The sequence below is a fragment of the Lagenorhynchus albirostris genome, chromosome 2, assembly GCF_949774975.1.
Source record: "Lagenorhynchus albirostris chromosome 2, mLagAlb1.1, whole genome shotgun sequence".
Classification (NCBI taxonomy): Eukaryota; Metazoa; Chordata; class Mammalia; order Artiodactyla; family Delphinidae; genus Lagenorhynchus; species Lagenorhynchus albirostris.
Genome location: NC_083096.1, coordinates 81,232,531 through 81,259,598, shown reverse-complemented (window position 1 = coordinate 81,259,598; position 27,068 = coordinate 81,232,531). Strand labels below are relative to the sequence as shown.

The 27,068-nt window shown below is 45.7% G+C and overlaps 1 protein-coding gene across 1 annotated transcript; it reads left to right on the top strand.

Moving 5' to 3' along the window:
• Window positions 1-1,466: 1,466 nt before the first annotated feature.
• Window positions 1,467-26,132, top strand: HAO2 (hydroxyacid oxidase 2). Its single transcript, XM_060142380.1, has 8 exons — window positions 1,467-1,536; window positions 11,649-11,787; window positions 13,512-13,663; window positions 15,374-15,657; window positions 16,882-17,091; window positions 21,357-21,515; window positions 21,891-21,960; window positions 25,872-26,132. The coding sequence occupies exons 2-8, from the start codon at window positions 11,657-11,659 to the stop codon at window positions 25,925-25,927; spliced, it is 1,062 nt and encodes a 353-aa protein (XP_059998363.1). The 5' UTR covers window positions 1,467-1,536; window positions 11,649-11,656; the 3' UTR covers window positions 25,928-26,132.
• The last annotated feature ends 936 nt before the right edge of the window (window positions 26,133-27,068 follow it).

The window sequence follows — 27,068 nt, the reverse complement described above, 5'->3', positions numbered from 1 at the left end:
TCAATCATTTCAGGCGCTGGGACACGCTAGTGAGCAATTATTTGTCTATACCAAGAGAAAAACCAATAGCCACGCTCAAGAGTTGAATTGAGCTCAATAGTCTGGGCTTTCACAGTGGAGGAGGGAGGGTTCTGTCTATGCTTGTCTTCACTGAGGACCAGTGGAAAGCTAATGGGTTGAAAAGGCAGTACGCGTCCCGTGGGCTGGGCGTTGCTGAGCCGTAGCTCCTTTAAAAAGTAAGGTCAGGGCTTCCCTGGTGGCGCAGTGGTTGAGAGTCCGCCTGCCGATGCAGGGGACGCGGGTTCGTGCCCCGGTCCGGGAAGATCCCACATGCCACGGAGCAGCTGGGCGCGTGAGCCATGGCCGCTGAGCCTGCGCATCCGGAGCCTGTGCTGCGCAACGGGAGAGGCCACGACAGTGAGAGGCCCGCGTACCGCAAAAAAAAAAAAAAAAGTAAGGTCAGCTTGCTCTCGTGGAGTATGTTAGATGTGCTCACAGAGGGAGCTGGGCTCTGGATGAAGTCTTGTGTTCCTTTCCTCCTTGGGCACCTCAGGACACTAAGCCAATGAAAGGGCAAGTTGCCATACCAGTGACGGAAAAAAAAAAAAAAAAAAACCCCAACTCTGCTCATTACTGATGAAATCTTGGGCAAGATAATTTTCATTTTCTCTTCTGAAAAATGGGGAAAATAATATCTACCCATATGGTTGCTGTGAAGATCAAGTGAAATAATGCATGCAACGTGTCAGGCCTATTGTCAGCACTTAATAGCCATTTGTTATTGCAGTATGAGGACGTGGCAAGGCTGGCACAGAAGCACAGAGGGGAGGACCCAGACGAATTGGACATTAATTAGTGACCTTTAGCGAACCCCACAGGACTGCCTTTAGGGAATTCTTTTTTTTCACATGTACTCTTGTGTTGGCTTCTGCCTGATTACGGAGTCATTTTTCCACTCAAAAATATTAGTGGTTCTCCCTGCCTCTCATATTCCTCTCTGGTCAGGCCTGGAGGGCTCCACACAGCGCGGCCCTCAGTCCATCCTGGCTGGGTCCCCACTGCTCCTTGCTCCCGGCTCCCAGGCTGTGACCGCTCTTCACCCATCCCCTCACCACCTCCCCAGACAAGCCTTTCCTTTACAACACGGGGCTTTTGTAATTCTCCACCTGAAATCACCCACTCCCTTCCTCTAACCATCTTGGAAGAATTGGGAAAATATATGGTCTGGGAGAAAAAAAGCAAGTCTTTTATTTTGAGGTTGAATTTGGCAATGAACATCCCTTAAATGTGAGGTAACTTGGCAAAGCTCGCCAAGTTCGTTTCATGGTTAACCTTGCTCTGGCCCACTTGCTCACTGGCTTCCAAGCCAGTGATGTTGTTCCCATTAAAGATTAACTTGTAGCCTTGACACTTCTCTGTCCTCAGGGGGCTGTGGGTCGGGAACTGTTATTCCCGCCACAGCCAGCCGTGAGCCAGGAGTGGCGTGGCGGCCCCTGGACACAGCTTTCCCCAAGTACTGGAAGAGGCTAATACCAGGTGTGTTGCTGCGTGTCTTCTGTGTGCTTGGAACTGGGGAGGGAGATGAGCTGGCAGGTGGGGCGAGAAGAAAGGCCAAAGATTTCGGGAGGCATCGGAGGTGCTCCCTGTGAGCCTGTAAGGGAGAGTCGTGGCAGAAAAGGGTAACGCGGAGGCAGGTAGTAGGACACTGAGGGACCTGGTAAAGGGAGGCTTTGCTTCAAAGACACTACAGCTAGAGAAGGCTATGTCTAGAGAAGTTAAGTCTCAGAACCACCTGGAGGAGTATTTATTGGTGTCCTCAGGAAGGAAAATAGCTCAAAAGATGTCCACTTGCAAAAGTTCTGGAAAATCTAAAAGGCACAGTTCCTGCCCTCAAGATATGCTTTGTAACTTGATCACTGCTTCCTGGCCATGGGCAGAGGAAAACAGTGACACTGGGACTGCTTCTAAAAGGCAAAGAAGTTAATGTTTCTCAAACAATCGGGCTGGTGTAGTTTCTCTGGGGAATAAGCTTGCTTGGAACGAGGTACCAATATCGGAATTGGTAGAGCCTCCCGAGACTGTGATTGAGTCAAGTTGAATCTATAGATCAATCTGGGAAGAACTTTCCCCAAACAGTGATCAAGACAGTGTGGTATTGGTAGAAAGAAAGACAGACAGATCAATGGATTGTAATAGAGAGTCTGGAAACAGGATCAAGGGAGAAATTGCTTTTTGTGATTTTCTGCCTAATAACAGGAAACAAAACTCCCAAAGTATTTACTCTTAATCATTAGGCTATTCTGCATTTTACAAGATCCTTTGATTCTCACAAGATCTCTGTGAGATAGACAGCCGTATTCTAATTTTATAGATAGATGGGAATTGGAGTTGTCTAGAATAGATGGAGCGGAACATCATTTATGGGGTACCCTTTGAGAAACAATGGGAATATTCCCAAATTCCTGGGTAACTCTCCCTAGAAAAGGAATTCTGTTATACTCTATATCATATCAACTCACAGAGAATCAGCTACTGAAATCTGTCTTCTCCTTCGACTGTAAGCTTCTTGAAAGCAGATGTTGATATCGTCTAAGTTGTTTTAAATTTCTAGTGTTTAGCGTGATGCCTAGATATATTAGTGAGGTTAGGTTTGGCTATGCTGTAGTAGAGAATAAACTCTGAATTCTTAGTGGTTTAACAGGCAAGTATTTATTTGTTGCTCACGCAAAGTCAGCTGATCTCCAAGGCTACTCTTTTCCAAGTGGTGATTCAGGGATCCAGGCTGTCTTTATCCTACAGCTATGCCTCGGGTGGGTATGGCCTCCAGAATGTTGTAACAGAAGAAAAGAAAGATAGAGGGTCACATATCAGCACTTAAATTCTTGACCCAGAATGAACACATGTCACTTCCACTCATAGCCCATTGACCAGAACTAGTCATATAAACCCTGCCTACCTGTAAGCAACCAGGAAACATCAAGGAGCACGTGCTGAGCAGTGGCTGCCTCTGCCTTCCTGCCTGAGAGCATGTACTCAATAAGCCTTGGGTGATGAACTAATGAATAAATCCAATGCAGGGTTTAAATGATACCATCACGGAATTACTCAAATCTGGAAGCCACTGTCAACCTCCAGAGCCTCCCAGGAGAATGCCATCAACAAGAGAAATAATGCAAACGGTTCTACCATTTATGGATGGTCTAGTCTATATAAGGCACTGCTCTAGAAACGTTGCACGGGTTATAGTGTTTAGTCCTCACGAAGGCCCTATGGGATAGGCATTAACTGTCTTCTTCCACAAATAGCTTGTTCATGGTGAGCAAGTAGCAGAGCTGAGTTTGAGCCCATGTTTGCCAAGTTACAAAGCTTATGAGACTCTGTCATCCTGACTGAATGGACTACCTCAGCTACTAACGTTTCATGGAGTAACGTTAACAGCTGAACGCAGTGGCCTTCAGAAATGCAATCTGGATAGACACCGTGGTGAGAGATGCCAGAGGAAGGCAGAGAGACGTCTGCTCCATCTCCGACCTGGTGTGGTCCATCCCCACTGCTCTGCCTTCTCATCCCTCTCCTGCTGCCTCCCAGTGGCTGCCACTCCTACACATAGCTATGCCTATGAGACCTCAAGTCAGAAGTGAAAAGAGTAGAGTTCAGAGCTCGTTCTGACCCTTTGTGTAGTTTCTGACACTCTGCCCTTTCTGAGCAAAGGAAGATGCAGGGCAATGATCTCCACACGGGACACCTTTCCCAGTGGCCTAGATTTTGTGGGAACTGACCAAGCTCACTTTATGCACCTCTTCTGACCCTACAGAACAGAGACCTGAATGTATCCTAGCGAAACCACTAACAACCCGTACCGGCCAAGTAAAGAATATCTAGAGCAAGTCAGAGGGATTCCCGGTCAGGCCCTGCCAGTCTCATCATGTGACTAGAGATAATTCACTTGAACTGTCTGAGTTTTAATTTTTTCATCTATAAAATGGGACTCTTGTACCTCTACTCTGTGATCGCCCTTTATCTCACTGGGTTATTATAAGCATCAAATGGAATAAAATATGGAAGAATGCTTTGGAGACCATTAAGATTCATTTAAACTTGCCAGGGTATTTTTTATGACCAGCTAAATGACGAAGTTTTCTTACTTTCTGATCAAGTTATGATTTTGTCAAGGGAAGGAAGCGAAGCTGCATCTGCCCAGGGCGTTTTCAATGCCAGCTCTCACCCTGCAAACCACACTTGGCTACATATATTTGCTTCTTTTCATGATGCTTAAGAGACAAGCTTTGGTAGTCAGCATGTCTGACTAGATGTGTGATGTTGGGCAAAGTATTTTAATCTCTCTGAACGTCAGGTTTTTCATCTGAAATGGGGATAATAATATTTTTGTTTGGGGATTACACGTTAATGCACATGAAACAATTTACACAGTGCATGATGCATCGTGAAGCACTCCATAAATGGTTGCAATTTTATTGTCATTATTATTATTATTTAGGAGCCATCACGCTGTCTCCAAGGGTCTTTGTGTAATCAAATTATTCCACTGCTCAGTGGAAGAAGAAAATTCCCAATCTTTCCAAACACCCTATGAGCCCTTGGGTCAGTGTCTCCCAGTTTGCCCTAAACGATCGCCAACACCCCACGGAAAGCACGCCATTCACAACGCGGCTGTGCTCCCAAACTCCCAAACTCCAAACCTTGGAAGCCATTTGTTTGGAACTCAGCCCATATTTTCCCATAGAAAGAAGGCTGATAAAATAGTGGTTGGAGTCCTAGGTGACTGAAAATACCTGCTTGATTTGCCAAGTAGCAGAAAGTTGGCATATTTGCAATGAAAATGAGCGTAAAGTCATGTATTGTTAGTCTTAGGCTAAAACTGAAAACTAAGAAAATTGTGTAATAAATAGTTTCTTTTGCGTTCATAAACGCTGATGATGAGGAAGAGAGGCTTAATTAGAGGAAGAAAGAGTTCAGTGGCAACGGAAGTAAATGGAATCTCAAGGTGCCTCTGAGGATATTTTCAAAGGTTTTGGAGGTTCTTTACCCAAATCTAACGTGACTTCAAAACTTGTTTCCTTTTTTGTTCTTAATCCAAGGGACTCTACAGCACTAATCTCATCCACGCGCGAGGGGGTTATTTTGGGTTTGCAGATGGAAAAGGGAAGGAGACAGGAGAGACTAGGGAAAGGGAAGAAGAGTGAGAAAGACTTCCTGAAAAAATCAACCAGTAGTGTGGAGAAATCAGCGAAAGAGGAAGAGGCATACATATGTAGGGTGAGGGAGTACGTGCTCGGCCAGCAGGGAACCCAGGTTGGGTGAGAGCCCTCCTCCAAAAGGGGAATGGCGCCCTGACAGGTCAGAGAAGCTCCGCTGAAGCCATCAGGTGACGTCACAGGGCCAGAACAGCTGGTTAAAAAGGGAGCCTCGAGGTCGGTGAAAGAAGAAAGGCTGTGAGCTCCCAGCTATTTGGTGTTAGGAACCAGCCCAAATGATGGGCTAGTTCCCTGTTCTGTACTTTATCACCACAAAGTGCTGAACGAGAATGCTAACGTGATCCGTCTAAAGAGAGGTCTTTGCGTTTATATGGGCAGGGGAAACACAGAATATGAGGGCCTGATGGACAACAGCCCAACCTTTCATTTCTGGTAGCTTCAAATCTGGTAGAGGGGCTTCCCTGGTGGCACAGTGGTTGGGAGTCCACCTGCCGATGCAGGGGACGTGTGTTCGTGTCCCGGTCCAGGAGGATCCCACGTGCCGCGGAGCAGCTGGGCCTGTGGGCCATGGCCGCTGGGCCTGCGTGTCCGGAGCCTGGGCTCCGCAACGGGAGAGGCCACGACAGTGAGAGGCCCGCGTACTGCAAAAAAAAAAAAAAATCTGGTAGAGATTATTCCAAAATATATAAAACTTTTAATTTTTCCAGTGAGGAGCTGAGGTCCTTAGAGAGGAGGTCACTTGCCTCTGCTCATAGAGCTAAATGTCAGTAACCTCCCCTGAAGCAGGCTGCCTCTCAGACCCTCACAAGCACTGGTCCACTGACTACACAAGCAAGAGCTTATTCTGTTCCTCCATCTTTGGCCCTTTTCGCCGATATTGGCTAACCAAGCAGGGTCAGAAAGAATAGAGGAGGCGTTAGAGTGATGAAATCCAGTGTAGATAAGTCTCTAGAAACCTTAGGTCTATGCTGAGAAGCTAATTCCCGAATAAGGAGAATCCAATTCCAGGTTATTTTGCCAGGCTAGTCAGGGAAATTCTGAGAGTCACATACTATGTCAGAAAGACACTGAACGTGGAGACAGGAAACCCGGGTTCGTTTAAAAATTCCGCTTCAGTGTACACTTGTGCACGTCTATCCATCTCTCTAAAGTCGCTCTCAGCTCCATCAAGCACAACCGTTCTGTCTTCTCATCCTCGCCAGGCAGGATTGGCAGTCATTACGGCTTGTGGAGGTGGCACAGTGGGTCACTAATGACCTACTTAGGTCACGACAGCTCCAGAATGAGCATTAATATAAATGTGCCCCCCTCACATTTAAGGAGTTTAAAAACTAGAGTAAAACAAAGACATTCCCCATAGCTACTGCAGAATTGGTTCTGAAGAACCCACGTGTACTACTCTTTGTAGTAGAACGTGCCTACAGGTCACCAGGGGAGTTTTAATGCCTGGGAAGGAAAACGGGCTAATGAGAGTGGGTGGTGAGGCAGTGGCTGGAGAGGACAGATTATTAGTTCACAAAACAGAATAAATTGAAAACATGGCCATCATGTCCTGGAAGGGGCCCCGAGTCCTCAGTTCAGTGTGGGAGGGCTCAGGGAAAAGGCCAGAACTGATCCTGGGCTGATAGGACCCTGGGTCCGTGCTTGCGGCATTTGACTACTCGCGCCTGTCAGACCGACGCTGAGCCCTCCATCCCCTCATTCCTGTCAGACCGACACTGGGCCCTCCAGCCCCTCATTCCTATACAAATGTCACCCTTGGTTCCTCAGAGCGCTCCAGTGTTAGGGACATTCCGGTCTCATCTTTACTCTGATATCTGACCTGATGTTTCTGGGAATCCAAGCCCTTGACTTTGACCTTGCTCGGGGACTCCCTGGGGCCTCATCTGCCGCAGTCACGGGTGTTGTAGATTCCCGTCTTCCTGGTCCCGGCACTGCCTATGGCTCCAGTAGCCCCAGCCCCCCTCCTTGCCCTGCCCCCATGCCTTCCACTACCAGGGCCTCCTCCTGCAGTAGCTTCTCCTGGGCCAATGCCACCGTTGCTATGGCGATGGCTCCAGGCTTTGCAGCCTCTCTCCTTGAGACTGTCACCCACAAAGAGATTAAAGCACTTTCAGACAACCTTGAACAGGGTAATCTCTCAAACAAGGCCCCCAAAGTGTAGCCTTGGCATTATCTCTACTGCTCCATTGGGAAACTTGACCTAAGTTCCCAGGGGACCAGGCCAAAGGGTCCTAAATTAGACCAACCACCTGCCCCTGAGATTCCCCCTTGAATCTCAGTGACCCGCCCCGTGATGTCCCCCCTGAGATTTCTTACAGAATGCCTAGGTGTTTTTCATACAAGCGGAAGTGTTCCTAAAGTGACATCGCCATGAATCATATGCGCCACATGAAACTTCAAAGGAAGACAGGTTGTTATCTAGACGAACCGCGTTTGATCAAACAGTAATACTGAAGAAAGCAAAATCTGCCTTGAAGTTCCAGCCAGCGCCCGTCTGTGTCCCTCCCCCTTCCCTCACTCCAGGAAAACAATTTGAACTTCAGATCGTTAGCCACAGGTACCACTGAGTGCCCTTGCTCTTAGATTTTAGCTTCCTTATCACTGGTACACAGGTTGCACCTCATCATTTTTTACCCTAGACAAAAAGGCTAAACAGATTAAGTGAGCTAAGTTCCTGGTCAGTAAGCACGAGATTTTCATCCTTTTCTCCCCTTTCTCTTCCTCTGTCCCAGTTGGAGTAGAAGATAAAAGAAGAAAAAATACTGGAATGGAGATCAAATAAAAGGGGAATACAAAAAACACTTACGCGTTAGACAACGTGCACCCTCCCTTTAATTTCTGGTGGCTTTAAAGCCTGTATGGATCAAACTGAAATACATAAAAACATATAGTGCTTAGTTTCACTCCCAAACAGGAAAAACTTTGAACCACACAGTTGTCCTTCCCTACAGTTATAAGCCTTGTATTGGACTGCTAGTAAAAATAATGGGCTCAGGACTCTACTAGGCTTTAAATATGCTATGAAATATTAATAGATATTAATACAAATATTCATGCAACAATGATGTTGCATTTTTCTTTATGAAAAGGAAAAATGCGACATAATTGTATTTTCACCCTACAAAATTCTTTTTTTTTTTACGCTTTGGCCACGCCACATGTGGGGTCTTAGTTCCCCGACCAGGGATCGAACCCGTGCCCCTTGAAGGGAAAAGGTGGAGTCCTGATCACTGGACCACCAGGGAAATCCCTTTTTTTTTTTAATGCTAACTTTTTTTTTTTTTTGGCCTCACCACGTGGCATGTGGGATCTTAGTTACCTGACCAGGGATTGAACCCACGGCCTCTGCATTGAAAGCATGGAGTCCTAACCACTGGACCACCAGGGAAGTCCCTACAAAATTCTTTTAAATTCAATATAACAAGGAATTTAGGTGAACCAACTACTTTGGTCTGCACCATGAAATTGAAAATGGAGAATGTTTACCTTTAGAAGCTACCAGAAGATATGATTCTGAGCCTTCCTCTGTAATAATTTACTGCCTGATCTTTCACAAGTTATCTTGCTTCCTAGGCCCCATTCTCTTCAAATGCAAAATGGAAAGACTAATACCTTCTCTGTCTACTTCACAGGGAATCGAAAAGGAAATAGTAGGTGGAAGAGGAAATAGTAGATAGAAATTGATAAAACTGTGTTTGGTATATAAATAAATATGCTGGGTTAGTTATTTATTTCCAAGCAGCTTTCAGATGATATAATTCACACTATTCCAGGCAAGTAATTCTGAGAGAAGCTGTATCATTTCCCTTGGATTAGAAATAAACATTGTTGAGTTTTGTGGGGGGTTTTGGTTTTTTTTTTTTTTTTCTTTGCGATACCCAGGCCTCTCACTGTTGTGGCCTCTCCCGTTGCGGAGCACAGGCTCCGGAAGCACAGGCTCAGCGGCCACGGCTCATGGGCCCAGGCGCTCCGCAGCATGTGGGATCTTCCCGGACCGGGGCGCGAACCCGTGTCCCTTGCATCGGCAGGCGGACTCTCAACCACTGCGCCACCAGGGAAGCCCCCATTGTTGAGTTTTTATGCTAGAAATCTGCAGAAGAACATTTCTGTGAGTGTGTGATGTTTAGGATGTGGGGATTTGTTGAGACATCGGGAGTTGAAACTTGATGGAGTATTCTCATCGCACAAGGCAGAGGGATGACACACAGGGGAATGTTAAATTCAAGTAATGAATATTTATGAACAGCAACTCAGTGTCACACACTGTTCTACTGCCTGGAGATCCGAGGTGTGCTGGGGCGGGGAGGGTCTCAGGTTCAGTGATTCACGAGGAAGACCTACAGGACACAGCAGATAGTTGAGGCTATGAGTTATTACAGTGAAAGAATGCAAAGCAAAATCAGCAAAGGGAAAATGCTCATGGGGCAAAATCTAGAGGAAACCAAGTATAAGCTCCCAAGAGTCCTCTCCCAGTAGAACTACACAGGATGTACTTAATGCCTCCAGCAATGAGTTGTGACAACACGTGTGAAATGGTGTCTACCAGGGAAGCTCGTTTCAGAGCCTGGGTGCCCAAGGTTTTTTGTTGGGGGTTGGTCATATGGACATGCTCTGCCTAACCCCTACCAAAATTCTAGACTCTCAGAGGGAAAGCAGATGTTCAGCACAGAGCACATTGTTTGTACAAATAGTTTAAACACAGAGAGACATTCTTATCAGAAGATGGTGGGAACCCTCCTGAAATCCAAGGTCCCAGACTCCAACCAAGGGCCAACCTTGTATGCAGGCCTTTTGAAGACTAGAATTCTCAGGCCTGCTAGATTAACTCTTTTATGCACACAGTGGTTTCAATAACTGATTGCAATACAGTTGGATAATTACAATGATTAATTCGTTCGATTAAAGTTACTGAGCCTTTGAGGGGTCAGATAGGAATGAGATAAGTTAGACATTGTTGCTGTATTTTGTCAAACTCAACTCAGCACCTCAACTGCTCCCTGCCCACCCACGGACAAGGTGTGCTGCTATAAAAAGCTCTGTGGCTGTGCTCCAAAGTCCGCCTCCCAGCCTCCTCTCAGAGTCCATGGCTCATCCCGGGGGCTGTTTCTCGTCTGTCATATAACTTCTTTCTGCTTAGCCCTTTAGGTGGGTGTCTGGGACTACTTTCCTGTATGACTTAACTAGATTCTGACACAGCCATACCCCTACCAGGATTCCCAGCACCCCACATTTCATCTGGCCTCCTTGGCCCCCTTGTTCATTAGAGGAGCTGCCCCATTCGTGTTGGAAGCCCTAGTCTAGTCCCTGGGGCTTATCCCTATTCCTCAGACAATAACCTGGAAATCACTCAGTTTCTACTCAGAGCCTTTGGCTAATTCTTACCCCATTGCCAACTGCTGGGAAGACACGCAGCACTGTGAACTACAGATTTCCTCACCCTTCCTAGAGGAATCCTCTTACACAGAAGCTCTACAAGCTGAGACTGACTGTTACCAGTGCCTTCAGCATCTCTGTAGCTGCTGTGTTCCCTCTGCCCTTGCCCCTACTGGAAGGATGTACCCCACGACACTGCCCTCTTCCCTCTTTCAGGGGCGGTGGTAGCAGAAGCTCCAGGTTTACGGGATTCAGACTGGGAGGGCAATGAATGGAGGGAGCACAGGTTGTGTTCTTGGTCTCAAAATTAGCCATGTTGAATGACCCAACCAGGGAGTCGCAAAAGTCAGCCTCATCCCTGATACTCAGCTACAGCCCCGTATTCACACATCCGGAGACTCCTGAGAACTTCCAGGCATTCGTATCTGTTCAGACCCAGTTTTCTCACCCTGATGGATATCCTTCCAAAAGAGCACAAAAATATGAAATAAATCTCCGGTATGCTCAGGAAATGCTCATCGTGACCCAAAAGACAAAGAAAATCCACAAAGAAATGAAGATGGTGAGCAGAAACCAGGTCCTGGAAGGCTGTGAATGCCATGCCATGGGCACTTGAAAGACATGAGCCATGATCAGACTTGCATTTTTAGAAAGATCCTGGGCAGCTGGAGGGAAACAAGATGGAGAGTGAATCTGAAGGCTAAGAGACAAAGATAAGAAATTTTTGTAATAATCTTATACGAGGTGGTGGGGCCTCACCTAGATCTGAGGCGGTGGGCCTAGAGATGAGGGGACAGACCTGAGGGATATTCAGAAGACCCCATAACCAGGATTGGGAGAGGGGCTTGGGGCAGTGGAGGGGTGCAGCAGGACTACCTGCTTTGGGGCTTGGAATCAGCATCTTTGGCAGCACCTCCTTTGAGATAAAGGTTACAGGGGGTTCAGGTTGAATCCAAACAGCTTCATGCTGTAGTCCACCCTGCCGCCACCCTCTCCTCTATGTCGGAAGTATTCTTATTGGGTTTTGTTTGGTCAGTTTTGGCTCTTCCTTTAAAGGTCCAGAAATGCCCTTGGTGTGTTTGAGAGACTTTGAGGCCCATGCACGGGAGCAGCTGTCTAAGTCAACTTGGGATTTTATTGAAGGAGGAGCTGATGAGTGCCTCACGCGGGATGACAACATCGCAGCATTTAAAAAGTCTGGTCTTCTGTATCCTTTCTATTGCTAAGCTAAGGTGTACTGGTTGAGAGCTCTTTGGAAGGTAGCCGTCCTGGTTTCTGCCTCCAAAGAAGATAGAGTACTCAAGACATAATAATGGGTTTCTGTTGTTGTTTGGGATTTGGGGGGATTTTCTTGGCAGGAGACAGGTGACTGGGGAGAGCATGGATGGAGAGACAATCTGTCTCAGTGCCTCTGCAGAACTACCATAAGTGAGTTGCCTGCGTGCTGATCACGGCGACTTTGCCCCGGACAAGACAGGACAAGAGGCCCAAGGTCTCCAGCCCCCTGGGCAGGGAGGAGAAGCTGGCTGGGTAAACCTAAGTCTCCTGAGCTCCTGAACTTCCGACTTGGAGGCAGAACAGGAGAGAGGGCTCAAGGCTGGAGGAAATATGGAGACCTAAGGAGTCTTGGGGATGAAAGAAGATTGATTCAAGGGAGAAGAGTTGGGCGGCACAGCAGCAGGTAGAGCAGGGGTCAGTAAAGAGCAGCCCACAGGCCAGGTCGGGCCCATTGCCTGTTTTTGGATGGTGCACAAACTGAGGATGGGCTTTTTTAAAAATTTTTAACTGCTTGAAAAAAATCAAAAGAAGAAGAATTGCAATATGTCGAATTATATGAAATCAGAATTTCAGTGTCCACAAGTAAGTTATTTTAGAGCACAGCCATGCTCAGTCATCTACATATTGTCCCTGGCTGCTTTGGCATTACGACAGCGGAGCTGAGTAATTGTGACAAAGACTGCATGGCACAAAGCTTAAAACATTTACCATCTGGCCCTTTACAGAGAATGTTTGCTGACCTCTGTGATAACAGAGATCAGGAGAAAACTGGAAAATGGGATGCATGGTGAACACTATCTGTATTTTCATACTTGTTTAACACTATACTAGGCACTTCAATTGCTTTATCTCATTGTGTCTTCACAAGACTATTAGGAAAGTTGGATTATTATTCCCATTTCACAGATGAAGTAACTGAGGCTCCTACCCAAATTTGCACAATCAGCATTTCCAGAAAAATCTTCCTCAGTTTACGTATAGTAATAATAATATGTTGTGGAAAATAAGCACTTTTGGACCCTGAAGCTAAGTATCTGTTCGACTTAAAAGTTCGTTTCATATCATTATTATTTGTTAATTTCCCTACCTTCTAAAGTAGTGTTTAAGTCAAATCTTCAAATGAATTAGCCTCTAGCAAAAAAAAAAAAAAAAAAGTCGTGGTCATTCTCTGGGATTTGTTCTCTTTCAATGACCTTTTCTTGCTTTATAGAGATTTGTTTCCAACCTAAGAGGGAAGAGACTGGAACTCCGTCCTGCTTATTCCTTCCCTTTCTAGTCCTTGTTAAGATGGATCAATCAAAGCATCCAAGTGCCGACAGTCTGGTCAGGGAGGCACAGCTCCAAGACACAGTCCTCTGATGGAAAAAGGCAGGGAACAGCGTGGACCATACGTGTATCGGGAGTTCAGAGAAGGCGGGGTTAATGTGGAATAGGGGGTTGGGAGAGGCTTCCGGAGGAGCAGAGCCTCTAGCTTGTCTATGCTGCCTAATCAGCTACCAGCCAACTGACTCCGCCAATGGTTTCTCGGGACCCAGTGTGGTCTAGATCTGTGTCAGGAATCTGGAGGTCCCAGCGGTAAGCAGCACCTCCATGCTGGTGAGTCATCCCACCGATAGAAAATCTCTTTGTTGTCCAGCACAGAATCCGCCTCCGTCCCCGGTACCTGAAAGATGTGTCAAAGGTGGACACGCGGACAACAATCCAAGGGGAGGAGATCAGCACCCCCATTTGCATCGCACCCATGGGTTTCCACTGCCTTGCCTGGCCTGATGGAGAAATGAGCACAGCCAGAGGTGTGAACCCAGCCCACCTTGAGGCTCCCTTCCCAAGGGCCTTAAAGTGTACAGAGGTGTCCTTCAGAGCAGGGGCAAACAGCTCCAGAATTTCTCTAGAGAAGGGGCTTAGGGACAGCAATCTGGTTGGAATTAAGGGTAGGAAAAGGAATGCTTAAAGCTACATTTGCGTAACATTTCACCTAAGATTGAGAAAATACCAATTTTCCATTATAAAGAATGGTTAGGGTGGGAGGGAGCTACAGGTGAATAGGAGGTGAAAATCCCACCAAGCCATCCCAAGGAAGAGGGGCACTGACTGGCCCCTCTGACACAGCATCTGGGGGGAAAGGGCTGCTCAGTGTGGCCCCAAGGGTAGGGCTCTCTTTGAACCCTCATGGGTCAGGGCTGGGACTGAACGGTGTGCCTCTGAGTTTAGGATGAGGAGAAAGTCATGACGTTAAGCCCTAACACAAGGCCCTGGCAGGTGCTCTTGTCCAAATGTTCCATTTCCCTTCTCCTCCGTTGACTTGATCATCTTATTTGACAAAAAGTTTTTCACTGGGTTTTGTTTCCTTCCTAGTACCCCTGAGTTCTCTTCCCTCATCTGCCACCACTAAAAAATAAGAAGAGAAGAGAAGGAGAGGAGAGGAGAGGAGAAAGGAAGGGCAGGGGGTAAAAATATTCCTGTGCCTCATTTGTAATCTTCACCTGAAGCCAAATCTGTTTTTGCTCAAGTTGCCCACGGCTTCCCTGGGGTCTTTTCCTTTGACTCTGTGATATAGGAAGCAATGAATCCATGGATTCTAGAGCTGAAAGTGACATCCATCAGGTTAGGAACCAAATTTGGCTAAGTTGAGATATGAATACCCTGTATGAATATGACTGCTTTACAAAATCTTCATGGTTGAGTGTGCTGTGTTGTGTTGGGGGTGGAGCAGGAGAATGGGGTACCTCCTGTTGACATTAGGAATTGAAAATATTCATTGTGATTAGGTCAAATTCTCTGCCCATGGGTTGTAGGATGGTAGTGACATTAACCTGTTGGGGAATCCCCTGAAAATGATTAAAGTGGGAAATGAGAAAGATGCGATCAGCACATCATTGTCACCGTCGTCATCATCCTCATTATCCCTAGTATTTGTATAGTACCTCACTTCATAATTTAAAAAAATGCTTCCATAGCTAGTATCTTATTTAATCTTGCAACAACCCTATAAGAGAGGTATTATTATCCCCCCACCCCGCCCTTTTACAGATAAAGAAAATGAGACTCAAGGCCACACAGCTAAGAAGTGGTAGAACTCGCGTTCTTCTAACTCCAGATAGCATGTTTTTTTCTGCTGCAATCCCTCTCCATTGGAATTACGTTTTCTCATCCTTTGCCTTCTTTAATTCCCTTCTGCTTCATTGATGAGTTCACAAGAAGCCCATTTCCTATCTGAAAGCTGCAACATCTTCAAATCGTTCTGGGGACTCAAGGTCATCTCTAGCCTGAAATATTTTAATAGGCAACACAGAGTTTGTAAGACAGGTTATACAGAGGAGGACCCAGACAATCTGATCAAACACGTGCAATGCCTGCCTGCCTGACAGGGAAGCAGAATGAAGTCAAGCTTTATCTTCACTCAAAGGGCAAGCTGGCCAGAGGAAACACAGACTCCTAGGGCATCTCAGCCCGGTTCAGAATGCCTCTGCCCTCCAACCTGAGTTGTGTCCTTTGCTTTGCAGCTGCGCAAGCAGCCGGTATCTGTTACATCACCAGCACGTATGCCAGCTGTAGCCTTGAAGACATTGTTGCCACTGCCCCCGGGGGCCTGCGATGGTTCCAACTGTATGTGCACCCAAACAGGCAGCTAAACAAACAGCTGATCCAAAAGGTAGAATCCCTGGGTTTCAAAGCTCTGGTAATCACTGTGGATGTACCCAAAATTGGCAACAGACGACACAACATTACAAACCAAGTGGACTTGATGAAGAACTTACTGCTAAAAGATCTCGGCTCACCTGAGAAGGTAGGAAAGATACCAGAGCCAAGCGGGCAGGCGTTACAGGAGGTAGATTTCCATCCCTCTTTCCTCTTTTCTTTCTTTCCTCAAGAAGTCATTGGGTACCTGTTCTGTGCCAGGCACTAGGGATGCAGCGGTTCAAGAAGCAGATGTGGTTCCTGCTGCCCGGAACTTCCAGACAAGCAGAATATAAGACAAAATGTTCTTTCCCATCCCTGGCAGCCCAGAAATGTTCTGGGAAGGGCTGGGTTCTGGGAAATAGGAGAGCTAGGGAGAGGATTTTTTCATGAAATAGGAGAGCAAACTAAAAAGTTCTTCCAACATTTTCTACTTTATGCCACATTTAGAAAATGCTCAGTCTGGATGGCACACTTAGATAAATTGACTATCTGAAGAGGATGCTCATACCCAAGGTGAATGGCCCATGGTGTGTAGTCAGCCCAAGCCCCACCCTCCTCCCTTGAAAACTGGGGAGGAAATATCTCTGCACACCTAGAACTCATCCATGGGGCACCAGAGTGCTACACACTTGTTTAGACAAGGGGACTACAAAGGGCACTTCTCCCATTAAAATCCTGTAGTCTGATGGGATGGAGTTCCCCAGAGAGAGAAAGCCGTGGTAAAGTTGGAATCCCTTGGCTACATTAGAGGTAGTGATATCAGCCTTTTCAGCCAACGGGCAGCTCTGATACCCAGCCAAGTGACTCAACAGTTCTACTCAGTAACCACAAATTGGCCTTGAGGTTTTCTGGAATCTTAGATTCCAGGGACACATTGGGATCTATAGATATTTGACTCACATGGTGAGCCAAGATAAATATTGGATAATATCTGACTTAAGGTTATTGAAGTATTGCTTAGTTCTTGTTACCCTGTGCATATCTCAATCATAACACATCGCAATGGCCTATAAATGTTTTTGCTTATCTATCTCACTTACTAAACTCTGAGGTTTGTTTTTTTTTTTTTTAAGTAAGGACTGTGTCTTGTTTGTCTTTATGTGCCCAGATCTTGGCATAATTATTGAGCAGGGACACAAGTAATGGTTAATGAATAAGCAATGGAAGTAAAAGTTTTTTACACAAATTTTGTCAGGAAAAGGAGCTAGAAGTAGTGTTGGGTTTTGTGGGCCCTCTTTTCAAGCTTTTGGTGGTCTCCAAATGTGTCCCATCTTTGGAATGGGAGTCTTGAAGGAGTTCAAGACTAAAGTTCTCTTTTATTCCCCCACAGGGAAATTTAATGCCTTATCTCCAGATGTCCCCCATCGACTCATCCATCTGCTGGGATGATCTCTCCTGGTTTCAGAGCATGACTCGATTGCCCATCATCCTTAAGGGGATCTTGACCAAAGAGGATGCAGAGTTAGCTGTGAAGCACAATGTCCATGGCATCATTGTTTCCAACCATGGTGGGAGGCAGCTTGATGAGGTTCCTGCTTCTGTAAGTAGGATGACTTCAGCCTGGGTGTGTTTGTGAGTGCTCTGTTGTGGGTGTGTATGTGTGTGTCCACAGCAAGGTACTCTGTGCAATTTGGTGCACATTCCCCTCTCCCTAACCACCTGTGTTCATATCTACCTGCGAATTGTTAAGGACTTTGAATCATTAATAATAGCCTAGTGTGTGCCAGGCTATTTTTACAAACTCAACGTATGTCATCTCTAAGTCTCAAAACAGTCCTGCAAGATGGGCATTAGTATCCGTATTTTACAGATGAGGATACTAGAGTTTAGAGATGTTAAGTAACTTGTCTGAATTCACACAGTAAGTGTTTAAGGTGAAATCTGATAGAAGAGTTGTTCCCAAGGCATGGAGGTCTCCTGCCTTCTGGAAGAAGCATTCAGCTGGTAGCTTGCCTGTCTGCATGGATTGGAACCTCATCTTTTCTCATATGACACATCCCAGGAAGAAACAGTGCCTCACTGAAGCTAGTAAATAACTGTCTTTCATAGTGAAACTTAAAAATGCCCTATGAATCCTTTGCTAAAAATCTGGGATAGTCTAATTTTCCCCCTAACTTATGAATTTGTCCCTTATAGATAGAGTTTGAGGAAAGAAAAGAAAAGGAGGGAGGAAGGGAAAGGACTTTTTAAGGGAGTTAATTAATTAATTAATTTTATTTTTTTTTGCGGTATGCAGGCCTCTCACTGTTGTGGCCTCTCCCGTTGCGGAGCACAGGCTCCGGATGCGCAGGCTCAGCGGCCATGGCTCACGGGCCCTGCCGCTCCACGGCACGTGGGATCTGCCCGAACCGGGGCGCGAACCCGTGTCCCCTGCATCGGCAGGCAGACTCTCAACCACTGCGCCACCAGGGAAGCCCTATTTTCTTTTTTTAAAAATTATTTTAAAAAAGTTTTTTTTAATTCTTTTTTTTTTTTGGCTGTTTTGGGTCTTTGTTGCTGCACGCAGGCTTTCTCTAGTTGTAGCAAGTGAGGGCTACCCTTCACTGCGGTGCACAGGCTTCTCATTGCTGTGACTTCTCTTGTTGCGGAGCACAGGCACTAGGCACGCAGGCTCAGTAGTCGTGGCTTGCAGGCTATAGAGCACAGGCTCAGTAGTTGTGGCACACAGGCTTAGTTGCTTCTCAGCATGTAGGATCTTCCCGGACCAGGGATTGAACCTGTGTTCCTTGCATGGGCAGGCGGATTCTTAACCACTGTGCCACCAGGGAAGTCCAACTGTTAATTTATTTTCATGGAGATTTACAGCTTATATTTTTCAAGAGAATCTTCTATTGCCACTTGACTCATTTTGAGAAAGGGAAGTGGGTTTTTTTCCTCTAAGGTCTTTTTTGGCCTTTTTATTATATAAGTAAGACATGTTCACTGCAAGTAAACTATAAAATATACATAAGCAAAAAGAATAAGATAAAAAGATAAAACTATCATACTGACAATAGTTTGGTAATCAACTTAATGCGACCATAACATTTTAGGTTTGAAAACTATACATGGTATTATGTAATTTTCTTCTTTCCATGTATTAATATATCGAGCTCATTTTATTTCAGTAGATATGCTTTCGTGTTTTTAATGGTGTGTAGTATGAATAGACAACTTATATGACCAGCTTCCTATTGTTGAACATCTGGATTGCTTCCAAGCATTCACTATTTTAAACAACACATCAGTGACCGTCCTTAAATCTTTAGCACATTCTCAATTACTTCTTTAAAAAAAATTCCAGGAAATAGAAAAGCTGCATCAGCCAGCTTGTACATTTCAAGGCTTGTGAAGCTTGGGGGTTTCAAGTGCCAATCACTGGCCTCCTCCTTTCCACCAGGCTCTACCTGATAGCAAACAGGCATGGAATGATGGAGAGCAAGGGGCACACTTGACTATGACTCTCCGTAAGAGCTGAACTGCAGGGAACGGTCAGGCCTCCTACTTCCCATCCCAACTCTTGACCTAAGACCTTAGAAGAACACAGGTCTTCAGAACACATGCTGAGCCCTCTCACCCAACTCCTGCAAGGATGCCCACAAAGCTATCTCTCACATACCTCGTAACTGACAGAATAGAGGATGCAAAAGAGCTTAGCAGGTCCTGAGCCGTCCCAACTGTGCTGACAATAGGAGGAGAAAGCAAAGAGGCCCTCACCAACTAGCAGCAAACAGGGTAGAGTACTGACTTTTGAGAAAATGCTAATAAAATATAATACAATCGGCTTTCCCTCACTAATCAATTTAGCTAGTCTTGCCCCCTTGGGGAGGACTGAGTAAGGAGTGGGAAAAAGTGGCCGACTAATTTTCCCACTGCACTTCCTCAATAGAGAATGAGTGTTGGCAAAGGCAGTCGCCAGAACAAGAAGAATTTCTCCTGCCCCATCACGTTGATCAACATGTTGTTCTCCCTAGCCACTTGACCTAACAACCAAACCCAAGGTCATCCAGGGACAGCACCAAGATTAGTGTGAGGCTAGTGGGAAACCCACCCTTGGCTCAAAATTTTAGAAGGTGCCAGAAAAACTGAGTAAGGTATATAATAGTTTCATACACTCTTTGAAAAAATGAAATTTAATGCAAAAAAATCCGTGGTGAACAAAATATCAACATTTTTAATAAAGACAGGATCTGTCCCTGCACTTGCATAACACTGCCTCACTCATCTCACTGTAATCCTGGCCCTGGTTCCAATAAAACTTTATTTATCAAAACAAGCCCCCAGCGCACAGGTCAAAGTTTGCCCTTTGATTTTTTAAAATTTTGTCTTCAAATATTATTTATATTTTTGGCACCCCTTAAATTTTGTGCTGGGGTTAATTTCCTCAGTCTTCTCAACCCAGCCCCCTCCTTGTGAGGGATGTGACTCTCTGAGCGAAGTTCCATCTCTATAAGATTCCATATCTAACACCCCTGTACGTCCTCCTGGAACCAGGGAAAAGGATCAGCCAGCTTTTATCGCCAGAAGGCTCTAATGAATGCCCTGTTGTGGATTATCAAAAATTAACTCTCAAACCACACTGAACCCTAGGCTGAAATTCACCCCCTATTCTGTTTCTCAAATTACTGTCAGCTCCGTTGTGCACTATGGCTCACTAGAAGAGTCCTTGCACAAATATATTTATTCATTTCTCGCAATATTTGTAGAAATAGTTTGTAGAAATATTCCAAATAATACCATGGTGGGACTGTAAAAATACCCCTTATTTGGATGTGAATTCCCTCCAGTCTTTACATGTAAGTCACGACGTATTCAATTCTCCTCCACTTGTAAATTAAAGTACAAAGTTCTTTCCTCCCTGATTTCATACTCTGCTCAGTCTCAGCAAAGGATCTTGTTCAGGTAGAATTCCAATTGACGCCTTCGGCAGCACAAGTCCTCTTAGGGGCCCAGTTTCTACTTCTCCTCTCTGGTCATTCCTCAGTGAGGCACAGAACAGGAGCCCCCGCGGCAGTTCCAGAACCTTTTCCTCCAGGACCCTCCTCCTAGACTCTGCAGTCACTCTTCCTTATAGACCTGGAGGAACACAGCTTGGTCTGGGGCACCTTAGGTGCACAAGGCCTGTTGACCAAAGATCCTGGAATGAAAGAGACAAGGTGAGAGAAAAGGTCCAGCGGAGCAACCAGGCCAGAGTGATCAGCTGTTTCTATTTTGTCTTTCGAAGTCTTCAACCCTAGTTTTACAATGTTGCTGCTGCATACCTATCCCATGTCTCAGTTAACCCCCAAAGGAGTCAGGAACAAGTTGCTCAAATGTGGTGTATTAGGAATGATGTACAGCGCAGTTACACTGAACAGGCTGTGGTCCAGACGCTAGGGTCATGGCCGATCACACTTGTTTTGCCAAAAAGACTTAGGGCCTTAGCAATGGAAAGCATTTCTAGCTGTGCCACCTTAGACACAGAAAAAGTGGAAGAAAATCAAAAGTCAAAATGTTCTTTAAAAAGAAGAGCATTAAGGTGAACACCACAAATGGAAAATGTCCCCTAGGGGATGTGAAGAGGAACAAAAAGGTTTCTGCTCCATCTCTGTCGGAGCAGAAAATGGCAGAACGGGGAGCCTGCAGAAAGTCCCTGGACCTTGGGAATGTGGCTGCACTGCTTTGATAGGCACCTGCAGCCTCAAGCACAGAAGGGGAGGAAGAGTTAGGCATCGCCCCCGCTTGGACCTCCTGGTGCCAGCCCATGCTGAGGGGGCACTGCTGTCCCCTGACACCCTGAGAGTCAAAAGGGAAATCCCTCGACCCACACTTGTCTGTCCTTTTCAGATCGATGCCTTGACAGAAGTGGTGGCTTCTGTGAAAGGGAAAATTGAAGTGTACCTGGATGGTGGCATCCGAACCGGCAATGATGTGCTGAAAGCTCTGGCCCTCGGGGCTAAATGCGTTTTCCTGGGGAGACCCATCCTATGGGGTCTTGCCTACAAGGTGAGAGTGGCAAAGGGAAAACCAGCCGGAAGGCACCACGCTTCTCATTCGTTTCCACGCATTTCTGTGGTTTAACCCCCAAGCTTGGCCGTTTGTTGGAAGGTGCCACAGATCCTGAAGGACGGTGACCCCTCTCCAGCTCCACCATGCTTCCTCGGCAGCATGTTGCCCACTTTCAAGAGCTGTCACCCTACATTTTCCTCTTTGCTTTCCATTATTCCCAACATAGTTCTAATTTCACAGGTAGCCCCATCCTCCCCAGCACAGCTCTGAGCTCACCTAGAATTTATACTCAGCACATGGTCAGAATGTTCCTTCATGCCTCTTTTTGTCTCTCCTTTTCTCTCTCTCTCTCTCTCTCTGTCTTGGGAGCAGGGTGAACATGGTGTTGAGGAAGTTTTGAACATTTTAAAAAACGAATTCCACACTTCCATGACCCTGACAGGTAAGTTTTTACAATTCTTTTCCTGATTCAGAACTGAAAACAGGCCGTCTAAAGAACGGGAGCAGTGGCCCTTCTAGCTCGCCTTTCCCAGACCCAGTGGCTGCCCAAAGGAAAGAACAGGGAGGAAATGGGCCAAAGATTAAGCACGAACTCAAAATGTGATACATCTACTACAAAAGCAAATGCAATTTCAGTTTTGGGGAAAGAGGGTCCCGTTTTACTCTGGCCTGCTCAGATCCTATCGGGCTTGTCAGATGTGGTTCTGTGTGTCACCTTTTAAGTAATATTCATGGACTGTGAAGAGTAGAGAAATTATGTCATAGGGGAAGCATGGAGGAGCCGGGGAGATAGAAACAAACAGGAGGACAGAACTGGGAGAAGGAGACGCATCATCCTGCGTAACCACAGACAGCAAGACAAGCATGAATGTCTCGAAGTTACAGCCAGGCTATTTCAGTCAAAAATGAGATGACTGTAAAGCAGTGCTCATAAAAACATACGTGTTGGGCTTCCCTGGTGGCGCAGTGGTTGAGAGTCCGCCTGCCGATGCAGGGCGCGCGGGTTCATGCTCCGGTCCGGGAAGATCCCACATGCCGCAGAGCGGCTGGGCCCGTGAGCCATGGCTGCTGAGCCTGCGCGTCCGGAGCCTGTGCTCCGCAATGGGAGAGGCCACAACAGTGAGAGGCCCGCGTACCACAAAAACAAAACAAAATAACATACGTGTTTAGCAAAGCCTGGAATCCCAGAGAGTAAAATAGTGGCTCTCAACTAATGATGGTAACTTCTCTCTTCAGGGGCGTTTTGTTCGGGGGGTCAGTTGATTTTTTTCTCATCGGCACAGTGAGGCAGGGTGGGTACTGGAGGTATTTAGGGCTCAAGGACCGGAAATGCTAACTATCCTAAAATGCTTGGAGCTGTCTCACAGAAAAGAATCGTCCTGCCCAAATGCCAGTGGCCAGTAGCTCTGTCTTTGACTGTCTGCTATAGATGGTAATCAATTGCAATGTGAGAGACAGACAAGACGAACCCCAATAAGACCTCCACCCACGCCTCAATTCTAAAATATGGTAATAACAGAAACCTCCTCCAGAAGTAAGGAAATAATGAATCAAGAGCTCTGAAGTGGAGTCAAGACTCCTTCTACGCCATGAACTTATTTCTGTAGATGATGGGACTGAGCATCTGACGTGTGCTGGGCACAAGGCAAGACGTCCAGGTCTTTTCAAGTCTGGTTTTGATCTGATATTTAGACAAGTATCTTGTACTCAGTGTCCAAGTTGCATAGTGTCCACTGGGGCTGCAGACTCACCCTTTTGGGCTTGAGTAGTACAAGCTAGAAACCTTAGATCGGCATTAATGCCAGCAGCAGCCCCTTTCCACTTAGCAGTTTAAAAGAAAAAAAAGGGACCTGGATTACGGCGTCAAGGACCGGGACTGTCCATTCTGGGCCAAAGCCTATGAAGATAAGGCAATAAATGACCCAAGTCGCTCCCATGAGGGAGGGGAGAACACAAGTGTGAACAAATATCGTATTGGTGTGTTTTGCCCCTCGGGGGTGGGGGGGTTTATGGGGAGAGGGATGGGAAGACCTATGGTTTCTGCAGATTCCAGGAGATTGAGGTGACTTCTCCTGCTCCCCCCAATATTTTCTCCTGTCCTTGTGAAATGATATCTGAACTTCTTTAACAGAAGCCTGTTGGGGGAATTCACAATAACAAAGCTTTTTTATTCCACCAAAAGTTTATACTTAACAACCATTGGGGGTGGAAGTAGCGGCTGGAAAATCTTTTTCTGAAATAGAGCATGGAGAGCACCCTTTTTTAAAGGGGGCAGGAAAAAAAGAAAGAAAAAACAGGATTATGAACACTTTTATGCCTGACTTTTTATATTTCTTTCCTTCTAATGGTTCTACAGTGAGAATGTATTGTTTTAAATGTATAGAAAAATTACGAATCAACAACCAAATGTGGGGTGGAGAGGAGGGTTTGGGGAGGAAGAGGAAGAATAGAAAACCTAGGCCGACGGCCATCCCTCGGCATCCTCTGTGTGTGTCGCTCCCTCAGGAAAGACGCCCCACGGTCTAGTCCCCGGGGAGAGGGGCGGTCTCAGCTGGAGGGGGCGCTGTGTTTTTGGTGGAACTCACTAAAGTGCGAAATCATAATGTGAAACCCCAGAGATTCTGTCACCCCTTAGCTTTTCCCTGCACACTGCATCTCAGACGCCTTGACACAAACCTGGCACCCAGGAGGTGATCAGTCCATATGACTTCTCTTCCTTAATTCCCCTAGAAATGTGTGATATTTTCCCCTTATAACCCTGAGACATCACAGACCTGGGAGGAGAACACTATTTGCACTACGGTTGAAAGCAAAAGAAGTTTAAAATGAACGTTTTTCTAACTGTGAGACCAGTTGCTGAAATTATATTTATAGAAAGGGTAAAACTGTGATTTGTCTTAAAAAACAAAAATGTGCACATATAAATCATTATCAGCACAAGCCTGCACACACCTTACTCAGTTCTCATCCCTCGTAAGGCGAGGGGGCTAAGTCAGAAGAGTATATGAATCTTCTTCAGATTTCTTGCTGGGAATTAACCACTTTGCTTTAATTTAGCCAACGCTTTTTCGTGTGAATATCCACATAATTTACAGTAATGAAAAAGCAGGAATACATTGTAATTATGCATTCACTCTTAAACTTTTACTGAACCTCTACCAAGAGTAAGGCAATGTCCCTGGTACCTTGTGGGACCCTGACCCATTCTGATGAGTTTATACTGGTAAGTATAACAAGTACACAGATATCACCAGGGCTTAAATGTGAACAGATACTTCACATCTCAAAATGGAATCACAACACTTTGATGCAACTACTGAGACATTTTTCCATAGTTTAAATATTTATTTCTACTACAATATACAAGCAGAGATTATATTTTGGTATCTCTGTGCTCCTTGAGGAGGTCTGCCTGCCCTGAAGCTGCACTATTCTGTCTGCCCTGTGGAAACCCAGAGCTCTCAAACTCATTGTCAGTTCTGATGAGAGCACCTCTGGCTCTGAATTCCTGCTTCTGCTGACTTAATTCATTTTACGGGTTATTTATGTATTCCACACCTGCCGTTTCTGTCCCTTATAATCCACGCGGGCATGAAGCTCAACCATTTCCTCAGCTTCCATTTTTGGGAAAGACCCTCTCACTAGTTATACTTCTGTGAGTAATACAATTTGCTAGTTAGGTTTTGGGAGGTGACGGTGCATACACCACAGATGGGGAAAGAACTTCAAGTGAAACGTTATACATCCTCTTATCACCAGTGATTTCTCACTGTCTTCTGCGCCTACAGTTCTCCAGCTCGTGTTCTCACTTTCTCCCTTCTCTCTTGACATTTGTCTGGAGTCACTGTCTCCAGTCCCTGTGTCTCATCTCAGCGACAGTCCCAGTTTTGCATTTTAATGACGCACCTCCACCAAAGACGGGTGTTGCGTTTTACAAAACTTTTTCTTAGAAGGCAGTTGTATGAAACACTCGCCCTATCTTGTCTGCTTTCCCTGCGTCATATGCCTCCCTGACAGATACTTCCTGTGTCCTGAAGCCTTATCACGACGGAGATAAAGGTCAAGTGTATCCACTGCACACAAAGTGATTTTTCAAAAGGCCGAAATGTGGTTTTTACGTTTTTACCATGCCGTTTTGACATGGCTGTTTTAAAAGAAGACACAGGCACAGGCTAACGAAATAATTCCCAGTGCAATCAGAATTAGATGATTCGTTCTGTATACATAACATTTAATCAGGGTGAGCACAAGGGTCAAGTCAAGCTTGTTCCCACTAGACCATCTCTTCCCCACAGTGGGGTAGGTGACTGGGGTTTTAGAGAAATGAGCTTTTTAACTACATGGTTCTTTTAGGCTGCCGGTCGGTTGCTGAGATCAGTCGGGACCTGATCCAGTTCTCCAGGATGTAGAGAAAGAGAGTGAAGGGACTGACTGCTGAGTTCGCCCACAGGAAGAAGACAAAATCTTAATAGGGTGTGTGATGCCATCCTGCCTCGGTCCCATCCTGTCCACAGGCTCATCCCCTGCATCCTCAACCACTCCACCCCAAATCCCTCATATTCCTCAAATGTGCCGATGCTCTTCTTTGCCTCACTGCCTTGTATATGCTGTTCTCTTGCCTAAAATCCTCCTCTGAAAGAAGACATCTTAAAAGGGCAGATCAATAATGACTGAAGTAGCTAGTGGATTAAAATTTTTGAATATACTACGTTTCTATGAAACAGCTATGTAAATCTGCACTCTAGACAGAAGAGATATACATATAAAATATTCCCCAACAAAAATTATACTCCTATCTGTAGATAATAGGGAAATAATAGAGTTAAAAGCATAGGCTTTGGAGTCATACAGACATAGGATTGACAGGACTGTGACTTGGGAAAGTTTTTTGATCTCTCTGTTCTTCCATGTCCTTGTCTATAAAATGGGGATTATACTACCTAGCTCGCTAGGATGGGAGAAAGATTGAGATAATGTATGTAAAGTTCAGAGTTCTAGTGTGTTTAAGAAATAGCAGCTTTGGGACTTCCCTGGTGGCACAGTGGTTAAGAATCCACCTGCCAACACAGGGGACACAGGTTTGATCCCTGGTCCTGAAAGATCCCACATGCTGCAGAGCAACTAAGCCCATGTGCCACAATTACTGAGCCTGCTCTCTAGAGCCCGCGAGCCACAACTACTGAGCCCGCGTGCCACAACTACTGAAGCCCGCAAGCCTAGAGCCCATGCTCCACAGCAAGGGAAGCCACCACAATAAGAAGCCTGCGCATGGCAACGAAGAGTAGCCCCCGCTCGCTGCAATTAGAGAAAGCCTGCGTGAAGCAACGAAGACCCATCACAGCCAATAAATAAATAAATGTTCCTTTAAAAAAAATAGTAGCTTTTATTATTATTATTTGGCAAATTCCTATTCATCTTTCAAGACCTTGTTCAAACGTCACCTATTCTTACCTGGCTACTTGTTAAGTGTTTCCTATTGTGTATTGCACATTATACGATTACAATCCTTATTATAATGTGTTATGTTTATTTATTTGTCTCTCACCACTA